Source organism: Tubulanus polymorphus, chromosome 4 (genome assembly GCF_964204645.1).
Source record: "Tubulanus polymorphus chromosome 4, tnTubPoly1.2, whole genome shotgun sequence".
In the NCBI taxonomy this organism is placed as follows: Eukaryota; Metazoa; Nemertea; class Palaeonemertea; order Tubulaniformes; family Tubulanidae; genus Tubulanus; species Tubulanus polymorphus.
The window spans coordinates 24065999-24081511 of record NC_134028.1 but is presented as its reverse complement, the minus strand read 5'-3'; the positions used below and the strand labels follow the sequence as shown (position 1 = coordinate 24081511).

Below are 15513 nucleotides of genomic sequence, written 5' to 3'. Positions count from 1 at the left end.
GCAGCAGCAGCAGCAGCAGCAGCAGCAGCAGCAGCAGCAGCAGCAGCGTTGAACGATCAGTTTTAAGAGTGGTTTGTTAGGTCATGTATTTACGACGTATACCGTTTAATGGGCGTACGGTCTTCCGAGTGACTACCAGTCGCCATAAAAGCATTCGCGGTATCGCCGATCTCATAATCTAATGGTCACTCGAGCCGTTGACTGAGAGATCATTCCGTAGAATTGGGTGTTCGGTCAGCGTGATCTCGCATAAGTTATATCTGGTGATTCGATGGTTAATCCGTGCGCTAACACACATGCGGCCAGCGCATAAAATCACTCTTCATAACGTTATGGAGTCCCTCTTAACGGTCATATGCGTTAATCGGATTGTTCGATGTTCGCCATGAATTTAACCCATCTGCGCCCTCGCAATAACAGTCCACGCGGGACCATAGTCCGAATTGTATTTTTGTAAACTAAACAAATATTAGGTTAATGTTTCTGTTTTTGTTGATTATTTCGGTACATCCGCAGTGAAATAATAAAACTAGTTCGATTGGTTGAATATGTTAAATTTTCCAAAGGTTATTTTCGTACTCGTCGATCGGGATGTAATTTTTAACGCATTTTCTATTTTTTCGAATGTTGCCAATCCCTGGTAATATATTGTATCCATCATACGCGTTATAACGGCCTATTGCCCGAGGAATACACGATATATTTAAGCAAATATAGCGTATCTGATGGGAAACGATGACCGAACCAAACATAACCAAACATCATCATCATCATCATTGAGTAGGACGCGTTTTTCTTTATCTCATGCGAGACACGAACTCGGCCATCGTTACAACAACAACAACGATGTCAAACTAATAACAAATGGAAGATTCTTGTTTTGGCGATGTCGTCGTGATTAGTATTGTATGTCCGACATGAACGCCGGAAAATGTCACACGGTTTGATGGCTGATCTCCGCTAAAAGGCTTCTCCCTCTCTTCATGTTGACTTATGACTGTCTGAAGCACATACGGCATAATGAATAATACGAACGAAACCTTAAAAACCACCTGAGCTTTCTCGATATTAGTTTAACTGGTCGGTCAGTTTTCTGTCGTCAACGAGACTCGATTTATACAATTCTAGGCAGTATCTTCTCGGCATACGAGATCTGCTTTTGTAAGTATCCCACCATGTCGAAGTGTATTGGTATCCCGGTTCGACTTAGATTTAAGTTTCTAATCAAGAAAAAACTGGCGGGAATTAAAGTTAAACATCTTCTTCCGGTGAAATCGGAAATTGTTAATATATTTTCATTTCAAGTTTGAGTATCCTAACAAAAAATTTAGTATCCGCCGGATATCGAGATGCTGCCAAAATGGATCCCTGCTTACTGCTCATTTTCAGTTAAAAGTTAAAAACTTGTAACAAGAAATCAGAAGCTTTCTGCTTATCAAATATCTTAGGTTCAAACAGTCTCGTAGTCATGATCTAGTAATACTTTCTTTGGATACCTGGATACCCTGATTTATCTTCGAAGTTCTACTGATCTTTTTATACTCTGCTGATAAAAAGTAAAAAAAGTTCCCACGTGTGTCCTTTACTTCTATCGAAATCGAATTTCGATTTTGTTTTTATGATTCGTGTCATGTCCGATTTGCGACAGGAAAATACTTTTAACAAATCGATCGCCGATGCTAGAAATAGTTTTCAGAAACATCAGACGATGTATTTTTTCACCGTGAAACTTTCCATATTGAAAAGGGCAGATCTTGAATATGAATATTTGGTATCTGAATAAATCATTCGATAATTGAACCCTTTTCATTTTCCCAAAAAAAAATAAACCAGATTCATCCGATGAAATTTTGTAAATTTGAAAAGAAGAAAGACATTCTCTATTCCAGACGATCGCTATAAGACAGTTTACAGTCAAAACGTCGAATAAACTCCAAACTCGAGGAAATATTTTTCATGATGGGCAGATTGAATCCAATTTCACTTTTTTTTTTAAATTTCTAAAACGACAATATGAAAAATGCAGGCGTGACACGGGGAAGTGAAATGCTCTATTTTCTAAATGTCTTCGCTGATTGCTTCGTTCTCGCGTTACTCGGGAATTAGCCACGCAATTAACTGCGTTTCTCATTAAGAAAATTGCTCGTCGATGAGCAACGATATCGTAGGCAAAATCTGGAGCTCTCGATTTCATCAACACCGGAGATTAAACGATACGAAATCACCTCGTAGAATGTTTGATCTCATTTATATCAGTATTTTTCGCTAGCAACCAGGTAGATAATGATGCTTGGTATGTACGGCTTTATGTCCGTCAGTTACTAGTAGTGGTCTTACTGGTATTTTTTGTGTAGGTCATAATCCACCGTTCGCGTAGGTCGCAATTCGCATTACATCAACCCGGGTAAATGACGGCTTATGAAATGAAATTAGTCGTATGGCATAAGAGCAGGGCAGCTATCGTACCCTGAGGTACTGTCCTAAACAAAGAGCACAATTTTACTAATTTTCGATGACGTATAAGGGCTTGTTTTCTTAAAAGACGTTGTAGCGTTTTGTTTTTTTTTCAAAGTGAACTGCAAACGTAGCGGAGGGAATACATTGTTGGAAAATCTGTGCGATGAGTCGCGTCTCGACGATAGTCAAAAGTCGCATCACGTCGAGCCGAAAAAGAAACGAAAACCAGGAGCGAGAAAATGGGAAAATAAATGCGTATGCACTCAGAAGCTCGACTTGCGGGAATACTAATGCTTATTGTTGTTTGATCAGAAGTTTATGATCACAGTCTAATGGATCGTCCAATTTTATCTATAGCTCTCATGTAATAGGGGGAATGCTTAATATCTCGTGTGTGTGTCTCATCGGGAAAGCGGATCATGAAGTTCGAACGTTGGTTGAATATGACGATATTCTTCGAAGTGCATTTCACTTCTCAATGACCCAAGCGTAATCAAGACATCCCAAGGTTTCCATTTGCTGTTGTCATTAACATTCGTAATTGGAGTTCTTCGGTTCATTGTGGTAGCGACATGTTGAAAGTGGACTCCCATGTGTCTTTCGAAAGATTCTGCGTCTTAATTGGACTGTAATTGCCCTTGTTCCCCGGCACATCCTAATGACGGACAGTACCTAGGCAATTAGTTCAGTCACGTTATAACGATGCAAAGTCTTCTTTGAAATATTTATTCTGAAGTTTAAGACCCACTATATAAGAAATTTGAAAATCAAAAGACACCATTTTGAACTCCCTGCTGACGATGATCTATCTGTCGTGAGAGTGCGAAATGTCTCGCTTTTGATCTTAATTTCTGATAAATGAAAATCGCTTTTAATCTTTTAAATTTTGTATGAAATTTGTTTTAAACCTTATTATGTATTCTCTGCGTGAGAGTGTACGGGCTATTCCACTATTTATTGTAAATATTCTTCAAACGTTGTTTTTTTAAAGTTATTTATTCTTCCTTAGCTCGAAATAGAAATCTGAAATAAACGATAATTATTCGAATGGTATTTCTTTTGTTTTTGTAGTTCGGCCCGATCTTAGATGTAGAAATTATATTCAACGAAAGAGGATCGAAGGTATGTTGAAAGCTATATCAGTCATTTCATCGAAAATATGATCTAAGAAAATCATCCTCGGCAAGATCAATGCCAGCTTTTCATCCTTCCGTTCGGAAAGGAAAAGCAGGCATCTATCTCGCCCGAGAAAAAAAAAAAGATGGAAAACTTTTTTTTTTACGTTCTATTACGGAACGTCGCCGTAGAAATGTTTCCATCTTTTCGTATTAGCGTCGTCGCGAATCATCGAATCGGTCCGAGTCGTTCGGAACGTTTTATCCGAAAAACGCCTTTCGAATTCCCAGGTTACCTCTCGCGTCATAGAAAAACGATTCATAAATTATTCGCTGGTGTTCGTTCGGGGATCTGTGGAATAATTACGTTACAGCCATGAAGAACTGTCGATCTAGTCGACGCTGTATAAGCCTATAGTTGATTAGTATTTCGAGTTTTTCTCGACGTTGTTTTCGTATCCCTTTCGAATCCCGCGAAGACCGCGAATAAAACCCGGTGTCACGTTCCGGTCTTATTTTGACAAATCGAACGTTAGATAAATGCGATCGGATCTTCGCCGCGTCCTAGCGCCGCAGAGATCGCCAGCGACAGCGTCTCACTCACTGACTTGCGGAAAATGACGAATCGCGAGTCTATGGAGATGTGATCTATTGTAGATACGCTGGACATAGATCAGAGCCTAGTTATATACTTGTAACTTGTAAGTCAAACAATGGTCATAAGCCGGGCATAGGTCGGTCTTGCGATTGCCAGCAACTCGTGATTCTCTGTGACTGCCAGTGATGCCTGTTGCAATGAGACACATGTATTTCACTTTCTGCGACAACCGTCTCTCCCAATCGCAACTGACCTAAGTTGCTCCTGCGACTGACACAGATTTGACAATCGCATTGTAGTCGGCCTACACACCCAGTTGTAACCGACAATGCTGCGACTCAGACGGCATTTAAACTTAGTTTTAAGATGTAAGATGGGCTATAGAATGAGTATAGTCTAAGACTTAGGCCCTGGCGGTAGAGTTACAAATCTTCGGACAATCAAAATTAAGGTTCAACTCATAGAACTTTGGGAATACGATTATGGCTAGATGGTTTATGATATGCCATCAGCTATTCATATGTATTGTCAGGGCATGTATCCGATTTCAACTTCATCCTCGGGCGATTTGATGATTGCGGCAGCTACTACTCTACCTAAAGTTCATATTGAATCTATTTTTGCACCGCGCGCTCTGATGAAATCGTTAGTGTAACACACCCATTTCATGAAATACGAGTCTTTCTTGTGTTCAATGAGACACGACCCGGTCAGCACTTGATGTATATATTTATATCCCTATCAGGTGGCCACTGTAATCATTTGATGGTGAGCTTAGTGATATCTGGTGTTATTGTTCTGACAGGGCGTGACTCAACCATCAACCAGATCATCACAAAGTATTCAATTTACAACATCCTCCCGATTATTATTATGTCCCCAAGAGTTATTAGCATGTTTTGGCTATGTTGATTAAGCCGTTTGAATGCCTAGTTCAAACAATAGCGCAATGGTAGGCTTAGCGTAACCGGGTATAAGCTGCATTCACACTAGGATTTCAGTATGAACTTTGAAAGTGTGAACGTGGCTATAGTCAGTTCTTGATCCGTGGCAATATCAATTCCTTGGATTTCTTGCCATTTGTATTGGATCGATGATTTTTTGGTGCGTCGACGTCGTCCGCAGTATTGATACGTTATGAGCCCGTGGACACTCGCGGGTATCGGAAATCTTTGCGAACCTATCAAATGGTGTCCGCGCTTGATGCCGGCATAATCCGACAGACAGCCGGGAGCCCTGTAACTAAATCAACATTTCTGTCAAACCCAGTCGACCGTGGCTAGTGTGTGTGTGTGTCTGATGTCGTCGGTCGGTTGTGGCTGAAAAAACAACCGTGTTGATGATAAGGCTCTGTTTGATGAAGTGAATCTATTCGCTAATGTTGATTATTTACAATGATTTATCGAGATAAAACACTCCGAACCATAATACGGTAAAAACTCACGATACAAAAAAATGATGTCAAGTCGGAGAAAGGTTTCCTTCAGCTCAACAGACACTATATCCTGATAGTGATCTTCGGGAAATATTTGAAAGTTACGACAGATAATGAAATATATAATGATAATGTGTATATTACAATATTACATGTATATCTCAAGGAGGAGCTGAAGATGACTATTAGAATATAGTCGAAACGTTGAATTAACTTCTAGCTCTAGGAAACATTTTCAGAATTTTATGTTATATTATTTTTTCAATCGTTTTTTCTTTTGTATTGTTGGTTTTTACTGTATTCGGAATGATTACCCTCATCCCTGCGAGGGATATGTGTCCCTCTACAATGCCCGCACGCACGGGTCACTTCATTTCATCAGCGCGGTGTAAAAAAGATCTCGTAGACCTCCTGAATAGGCCTAAATATCTTTACGTTACATTAGAGTTCTATCGAGAGTAAGTTGTAAATGGGAATTTTTATCAGAGTTCCTGCGTGCAACTTCTCACATATCTCTCTACAATGTGTTTTTCTCTCTCATGATGCAGAGATATGCAGTACACGAATCACCAACCCGGCTTTTTAGTTTCCCCGACTGTCTATAAATCTTCGAAGCCACCCACTACGCTTACATGGCCAGCCCAGCCCCCCCTCGCATATTTGTTTATTTACCGAAAATACAATTTCGCCGGGCACGAAATAACCTTTTCAGAGAGCAGTGCCTGTCAAAATTGTCTGATTAATCCAAAAGTGATTCAATCAGCGGAAAGCTCGGTTGGTGACTTCTTGTACATCTCGTATCAGGAGGATTCCATGATAAATAATGCGTAATTTTGAATGATAAGATAACTGAATTTTTACGGTCGAAACAATTTTATCGGTCATTTTTTACTGCGTCCCGAAACTTGTATAAAATTCTTCGTTATTTAGGGTTCTAGTTTCCGTATCTTATCGATTTTCATAGCTACGAGAAATATGGGCTTTCGAATTGATGAATTACAAAATTACACGTTACGAAAGAGCGCGCTAGTTACAAACCCCGGGGCGGAATTTCGTAGACCTACCCATAACATCGCAACGATTGATAATAATAACGTAAAGGAATTGATGAGGCAGTTTTTACGCTATGACTGTTGATGCTATTTCGAGCAAATATATCGCGAAAGATATTTTTGCGATAAACAGTAAATCGCCCGATGGCTGGCTGCCTTCCAAAAACTCGACGATAAAATTCACATGCCACCTCGTCATACTTCGCATAAAAACGATACCCGTTGTTTCGTTTCTCCTCGAAAAAATTTCGAGCTTTGATAATCGCAACGCGAGTCAGATAACGCTAGATCGGTCGGAGCTCGGGAAGAAATTCACAGCGCCGAGGGCGGTTCTCGTGCGGATATATAAAACGAAAGTCTCCCATCGATCCAGACCGAGTATTAATAACAGCTTCTTACTCAGATTTATATTTTTATGGTAATCGATGTTTCGTAATTTTTGCTTTTTTCCAGAAATAAAACGTACGGAAACTAGAACCCTTATCAGACGAATTGTATCTATATATATTTTTGTGCCCGTCTTTTTGCATGGTCAGTTTTACATGTTGGGACGTCATTCATCGATTCCAAATGAGAGACAAAAAATTTACGATGGATGATTAAAATTGCTTTTTGTGTGATTTATCATTATAATCAAGGCGTATTATGAAAAAAATATTCCCATTTTATCACTCGTTTAAACGTGCCCACTTCAGACGTTCAGGATTTACAGTCCCACAGTTGGGATTTTGATTTCGACTAATGAAATGTTGTTCAATGCTCTAAATTCACCTCGCTTTTGTTAAAATTAAATGAATGAATGTAAAAACAGGTTGCACTTCGTACGTTAACTGATTTAATTAGATCTTACGAGCTTTCGCTACTAGTGCATAGTATAGGGTTCTCGCATTAAGTGAAAATCATTGAGAGTCGGGGAATTTCAGATCTTTACTGAAAGTCATTTGGCATAATGATATTTCCATGTTTTCTGGTCTTAAACGAATGTCTTTTTCTTGGCTGTGGCAATTTTCCGCAAAATAACGTGGAAAATTGAGAAGAAATGTCTCGTATAGTCATATAATTTGGTAGGTTGTTTACTACAGGAACCCCTGTAGTAGCTTCACCGGGCTTCATCTTACCTGAAGCTACTCAAGTTGAACTAGCAGCGAAAGCTCGTGATTTCTAATAGAATCAGTTGAACAATAAAGCCTAGCGCACATCGACACTGCGATTGGAGACAACTAGTTGCAAGGCAGTTTTCGGCGCATGAGAGGAACTGGCTGGATACGATCAGTTGCTTGAATGTGTCGATGTGAGCGAGCTTAGTAAGTGTCGATCTATCTCCAGTTCCAGCCAGTTGCCCATGTTCTACTTTTGAGCAACTGGTTGTACTCAATCGCAGTCGTATCCATCGATGTGCGCGCTCTGGATCTCGACGATCGACACGCGCCATGCAGTTGCTGCAACTGATGGTTGTAACTAGATTTCGATGTGCGCGGGGTAATCGTTCGGTAGCAACTAGTTGTCTCCAATCGCAGTGTCGATGTGCGCTAGGCTTAAGTGCTGCTTGTTTTCACATTTATTGGATTCGATACCGGGTTAACACAGCTAAAAACCTTCGATATAAAATGGGAAATATTTTTTTCACGGGGCCTTCATGATTCTCCTGTGCCTGATTTTAGAGAGATAAAGACTTGAATGTTGAATTGTGATTATTGTGATGTGCATATTCAATGGCAAAAGATGCATAGGAATTCCCCCCACTCGCCCCTGCAATCTTCATATTATCATCATTACCCTTTCAAGTAAAGTTGACCAGGCAGATTATTCAACGCGCAATCGTACATTCCTGATCAATAGTGATTATTTTATCGGTACCACGCCCTCTGTATGAAATGAAATGAAAAAAATTTTAAAACTGGAAAAAAAATTTTTTGAATATTAATCGGTATCGCCAAAAATACCAGCGTTCAGAACTCGTCGCGACGTTATTGATTCCGGCTGCGGCGAAAATAGATATAGATTTCGCTTTGATTCGGATTCTATAAACTATCAATGCGGATACTGGGACTGAGGCGCAATTTGATTGTGGTAATTTCTGTCCAGATCGCCTTTCGTCGTCGTAACTTGTACTCGTCCCCCGAGGGCGGGGGTAGCTTTTTTTCGTTAGATTACTATCTTTCGTAGGACTGTACGATGCCGTGTTGAATTCGTCCTCGTAAATTGTATTGCATATAAATATAGTACATCATTTTCTTCGTATGGAGAACCCGTCCGAAACCCTGTTTACTCAACTAAACAAACTAACTCCATCGCTTCATTGCTTTTTCGTTAGTAAAATATCCCTTCCCACCCCGGCCATGTTTATTGCGTATTCCATTTAAGACTGGAAAGATTTTCGATGCGCTGAAATTAATATTGACACAAGAGACTTGATCCATTGCACCTGTCGATTAATATCCAACCTTAACATCGAGCGGAGCTTTCCTTCCGCGTTATCTTATCTTATCTTACTCCTCGTGTACTGAACTATTACACGAAGAAGAAAAACATATCGCGATTATAAAATGTACGAGATCGATCGTGACTTGTTTTGGTGGACACGTTCAATTTCCTGAAATTGTTGCCATTACTGTTTCCATTATTCGCGTAGCTACCAGACTATCTAATTTGTGTCGTGTCATTTTCTTTTCAATTATTTCGCGTCTCCGTAGATCGTAATTTATCATTTACCGCGGCCGAGTTTGCCCTTTCCTGTTTTCCTTCCTTCCTGCGCCACGGAGCCGTCCTTCTTAAATGACTCTCATTTCCATATTCGTTTTCACGCCACCGCAACAACACGCGCACACGACTATAAAAACCACCGCTGACATCAGCTTCTGAATGAAAGCATGATTCTTGTTCATTCGTTCGCATGTCCTTGGCTCACGTTCGATGTTTCTTTGGAAATCTTTATTTCCGTTGCCCACTCCTGTCTCGCCCACAGTGTTTTCCGAGGTAACTCTGAAAATGCGGAAATCCTTAATAATTAAGATACGCCATAATTTTCGACGAATGCCATTCAGGGCTGTAGCGGATGGCTTCTTCCAGGAAATCGTACCCCCCTCCTCCGCGCCCCATCCAACTCCGTTCCCCGACAATCGGAGTAAAATGATGTACGATATTTTTCCAGTATAAATTAAAAAAAGATGCCATGATCTGTTTATGTTGATTTGCACGTTGATTAATGCATGTCCCTTACATTTATTTCCTCATGCATGCAGGGATTTGGTTTTGTAACTTTCCAAAATAGCGCCGACGCCGACCGAGCACGGGAGAAATTGAACGGCACTGTGGTAGAGGGCCGAAAGATTGAGGTGCATGGTTTTCAAATACGTAAAAAAAAATTTCGTGGTAGCACAATCTAAAAGCTAAGTTATAATTTACATTACGCAGTATTAAGAAATGCCTCCCCCACTTTCTCGTAAGTATGAACGTTTTTCGATTTATCCAGGACTTGACAATCCATTATCTTTATATCGTATCATTTATCATTATTGGCTGCTAGTGTTGATTGACAATTATTGAAGATGAAAAATGATGAACCAATCGAAAACAGATCTATTACCTTATATATCGCTACTGTACTTATATAACGTACTTTGACAACAACAACAACAAAATATGCTCATGATTTGAGAATCGGCATGCTGTTTATTATTATTTTCGATGGGTTGTCGCTTCGTTTTGTTATGAGATCAAAAAAAAAAAATTATTGCAACCATTACAGAATCGAATCATTATATCAGAAAAGTAATAATCGTATGCATTTGTTGTCTGAAGAAAGAAAGCTCTTTTTACGTGGTCATGATTGACTCTGACTGACTGCTCTGAATAAGTCACGCGTGCTGGAATTTTCTTGTCCTGCTCTCCTCATCTTTTTGGCTCATGATCAATATAATAATTATTATCATTAGTTCTTGAACGTACTCCGGATTTTTGCAACAATAAACAAGCAAAAAAAAAAGCTGTCTATATTTTATTAGTATTCATGTCTTCTTCTTCGGTGTATTACATTAGATATTTTATATATATATTATATATTATATAAAATATATATATTGATGAGTACATGTTGAGTCTGGGCCCCCCTATTTCCGATCCCTTCCACATGCTATGATAGCTCATAGATACATCTTACTAGTATTAGATCTTGTCTGGTTTTTGGTTATGGCGCAAGTTTCTTCCCCAAATATATATATATATATATGTATATATATTCTGGACAAATAACGCAAGACATAAAATCACCTTGTATTTTGATTGAGATCAAAAATCAAATTTCCGACCCATTTTTGGCATTTCTTCATGCTGTTTAATTTTTAGATTATCTGTGTTATCGATTATTTTGATTTGTTTTCTTTAAAAAAAAAGAAAGAAGAAATTTCAAATTCAAATTTGCCGATCCGTCGTTTAAAAAACGAACGGACCGTTTTAAAGCTACGGACGCTATTTATATATGGCTTGTTTTTCGTTCACCGACGCGAAATTTCGTTTCGAAAAATTCATCCCGATTTCGTTGAAATTGAACAATAATATCAGTCTCGATCAGACGTGAAAAAAACGATTGAGACTATTTTGATCACGTTATTTTCTCTTTCACGATAAATGCTAGTTTTTTTGCGACAAAAAAATAGCACAAATTCCTACTCGCATACGTGCTGTCATTTCATATAATTTAGGTGTATATGGTATAAAAATAATGCAATAGAGGTCATTATGCGTGGCCCGAGGTGATGTGTCTATTTTATATTAAGGTGTCACAGGCAGTGCATGTTTGGCCGTTTAACAAGGATGAACGAGTCTTCACAATCTTGTCTGTAATATAGCTTGATCATGTGCTTTTGATACCCTCAATGTTTTTTTGGATGTTGTATATTTGTTTAGTATGAAACAAGCCGACTGATTTTTACATCACCACTGCATGTCAGCCCTATTTATAAAAAAAAAAGATGAAAACATTACTCTCTCTCCCCTCCGAGGCAGATTGGCAGATCATTTTAGGCGTATACGATTCTTTTTCCTATTGTCATCATAATTATGAATAAAAGCTTTCATCATGTATTATTATGATTATTATGATTATTCCACTATTTAATAAGACTGTTATTGTCTCGATATATTATATTATATATGTATTATGGAGCTACGTACATACATATATTTTTGACATTCGCTGCAAAACAATTTCCATATATTTCCTACCATTTTGATCGTAAATGTTCGCTATTTCAAAATTATTACCAACAGCCTCTGAACAATTATCATTTATCAATTTGGATGGTGCTGAGCTACAATTGGAAAATGGACCCATTTTATCAAAAGTACTGCCACCTGGTGACAAAGTGGATGATTATTTATTATTATTTGATTATTACTATTATTATCTCTACCCCTCCAACACCTTACCCTCGATTATTTTTGGTGACTATATTTAGGCTTGTGGTGCATGGCCTATACTTTGTGGGCTGAACAATGACTTGGGAATGATTGTGATAATATACAGAGCACTTCTCGGAATGGTTGTTCTTTTAGACGATTAGTTACTGTTATAGAAAGCATGCCATTTGCCAGAACAGGGACTACACAAAATCAGTTACGAAATGTGTTGAATTGGACGACGGTACACGATAAGTAATCATAAAAACAGAATCGCAGAAAATTCTCATTAAAAATCCGCGGCATAAAAAAAGTCCAATGAATGAATAATTTGAATCTGATTCATGACCTGAATAATAGATAAAATGGTACGGATCTTTAAAAGCATGCTGTAATTGTCTTGTGTGCCTGTCTTGACAATTGACGATTGAATCACCTTCTTTTTCGCAACAACAACAAAAAAACGGAATCATGATTTTTCGAAGCACCGTTCGTTTTTCTTTTCATAAATCATAATCATAGATAAAAACATTATAGAAAGAGAGAGAAAAAAGCTTTGTAGTTTTTTTGTCTTTTTTTGGATGGCGACACTGGAATTGATGAATTGGTGCATCGTGTACAGTTATCAGAATTTTCAAATTGTCCTCAGTTTTTATATCCTAGATATAAAATATATATTCATATATATATTTATATATATATACTCATATTATTAATCCAATTAATTGACACTTGGAATGGATGATTTAAATTTGGACGATTGATAATTATTATTATTATTATTACTTGGAATCAAAGTATTTTTTCGCATGTTTTCATTTCTGTTCTGTTTTTTTTGATGATTTAGAAAAAAAAAGAAAAATCGAACGATCGAAATGCGCCGATTTTCGAAGATCTTCGTCGAATATTCGTTTGATAACTTTTCAACAATGTCTGAAAAAAAAAAGAAAAATAATAATCAACATTCCGACGTCTAGAAATTCAATTCTAATCATTTTCTGGATTTGTTATTGTAGATTCGTTAATTAATGCAACTCAATTATAATAAACGAACGTAAGCAGAAAAAAGGGATCCGTTACGGATCATGAACTGTTCCCTGTCGGTGCCACAAACGGTGCACGCAGTTATTATTGTTCATAGGTAAATGGCTTTGATGTATTTTCAATGGGTGGTTAATAAATTCTACCTAGATGACCATTTTCTAAGCATTAGAATGAATGAGAGAGTGTCTGACCGTCTGAAAGTGTTGAATATTGAAAATATCCCATATTTTTTTCATTTTCTGAATATTTTAGACTTTTATTTCGTACACCGAAACAAGACATTATTACATTTCAAATATAATTATCTCAATTATTATATCTCAATATTTAGTGTTGCCCTGTTCTTTTCTCGTGAAATATCATCGGCGAGCGGGTCCCGGGGGCACCGACGCACCACAGGCTTGTAAATAGAAAAACCCGACGAGTTGTCCTGCGGGTAATAAAAAAAGCATTGTTTCTCCTGGTTTCCTGCGTTGCAGGGTAAACAAAAGCACACAAACAAGCTGTACAGACAGTGGATTCTGTTTCCTGCTCTGTCTGTTAAAAAACATGCTCATTTTTCTGTTCTCGTATGATGTAAAGTATAAGATTCCAGGCATTTTTTGCCGATGCTATGAAATATCCATTCATAGCAGAAATACTCGAAATATGCGTAAATTACATCTTTTGAAATGGACCAACGAGTCGAAACGAAGCCTCTACACCGAGTCACGTAAGCGTAGATGTTTTTTTGATCGATGAATGAAAAGTCGACGCGAGTTCGAGTGAAAAATCGAAAAACTTCAGGCGTCCGATGACGATTTTGTAAACTTATTAGTACAGTCGGCGCGACGGAACTTGTTTATCGTCGTCTCGCGCGTAAGATTTGACAGCTATTTCCATCGGTCATGATTTCATTAGCAATTTCAGCTGATCGTCGCGTGTCCATCAATCTTTTCACGTCACGTTAGGCGACGCCGACGACGATTTCGCGTCTTAATCCCCGCGTCCGGATCGAAGCTTCACCGCAGGCGCCACCTAGATCGTAATTTACGCGAGCCGGTCAGTAATTTGACACGAAGATGAATATCTTTTCGATCACTGGATCGAAGTCGTGTTAACGAACTGAATGAAGAACTATAACTCAACATTCCCCATCGTCTGATCTTAAATAAGGATTGTCCCTGTTATTTATTTGGTTGGAAGATTTGATTTGGTCATCCCTTACAAACCCACCACACCTGCCAGGAGCGAAACAGGGGGTTTGATTTCGAAATTAGACATAATCAAAGTACAGTCATAAGTAGTTGTCGATTCTACAGAATGTTTTGTTAAAACTGATTTACATAATTGGAAATTTCAGTTTCGTTTCATGGAAACAATCTTCCAACCGGTCTGAACTAGCGTTAACTATTATCAGGAGAATGCTAACAAAATACTCAAAATATTCATTGATTAATGCCGACCCCGATTCAAAAAAAAGAAAGACGGATGGGTGTTATGAGATCCGTCAACCTTTAATATTTTTCTGCTACGTTGACAGCGCTCCTTGTCACTAACGATGAACACTTCAAACTTCGCGAACTTCAAACAAACAATGCGACCAAGAGAATAGCATCTAGTTAGAATTTAATTCAGCTACCCAGCGGTTCAGATTTTAAATTACCGCTGCGACAGTGTTGTCACCTGACATAGCGGACGTAATTGACTCGCAGGCTTCCGGGGCCGAAATAGCAATCAACAACTTCACATTATCAGATTCGAGGTTGACGGTTCGGTTGATTTTGCTAATTGTCGGTATTATTCGACTGTAGAATTGCCCTCAGTAATTATGCGGGCTCGTGGCGAAGACGAAGGGTTCCGTCTAATCAGAAGCCCTCGCACTTGATTAGTTTACGAAAAGAAGTCGAGTCAAGTTACGAACGAACGAAGCAAACGAACGAACGTGCGAAGGCTAAAAAAAACGCCGCGAAGAAATCAAACCGTATTCCAGAAACCATGGCAACTTATACGGAACATTTTTTAATAGATCGTTGTTAGACTCGATGTACGCAGATTTTTCATTCGCTATTTTACAGTTTCGAAGCTCGCATTTCCATAACTACATTAGTTATGAAGATAACATCACGATAGAAATTGATGTAACTCGTTCGTAGATTTCGTGTATGATAGGAGTCGTATAAAATATGATGAACTGTTCTGAACTATTTCAAACGATGCTTAGATGTTGGGTGAACGAAAGCAAGTCAATATGTGTCTTTTCGATACAGGCCTATTAGTCTAAAAGACTTTTTCGATCGATATTCACAAATTTCAATCGGGTATCATCGATTATTTAATGTATTTGCTCTATTTTGGACATTCAAGGAAAGATCTTCCCCAAGATCCAGATTCGAAAAAAATCTTGAGTGAATGGTTGATTGAAATTTGTGAATT

At 38.4% G+C, this 15513-nt stretch overlaps 1 protein-coding gene across 6 annotated transcripts in view; it reads left to right on the top strand.

Annotated features, from left to right (window-relative positions):
- The window catches only part of LOC141903093 (RNA binding protein fox-1 homolog 2-like), a 111232-nt gene that overhangs the window by 78749 nt on the left and 16970 nt on the right, over nucleotides 1-15513 (top strand). For all 6 annotated transcript variants that reach the window (XM_074791045.1, XM_074791044.1, XM_074791043.1 and 3 more), the window contains 2 exons: nucleotides 3529-3579; nucleotides 9900-9992. In XM_074791045.1, the coding sequence (XP_074647146.1) occupies nucleotides 3529-3579; nucleotides 9900-9992 (144 nt within the window). The remainder of the gene's footprint in view (nucleotides 1-3528; nucleotides 3580-9899; nucleotides 9993-15513) is intronic.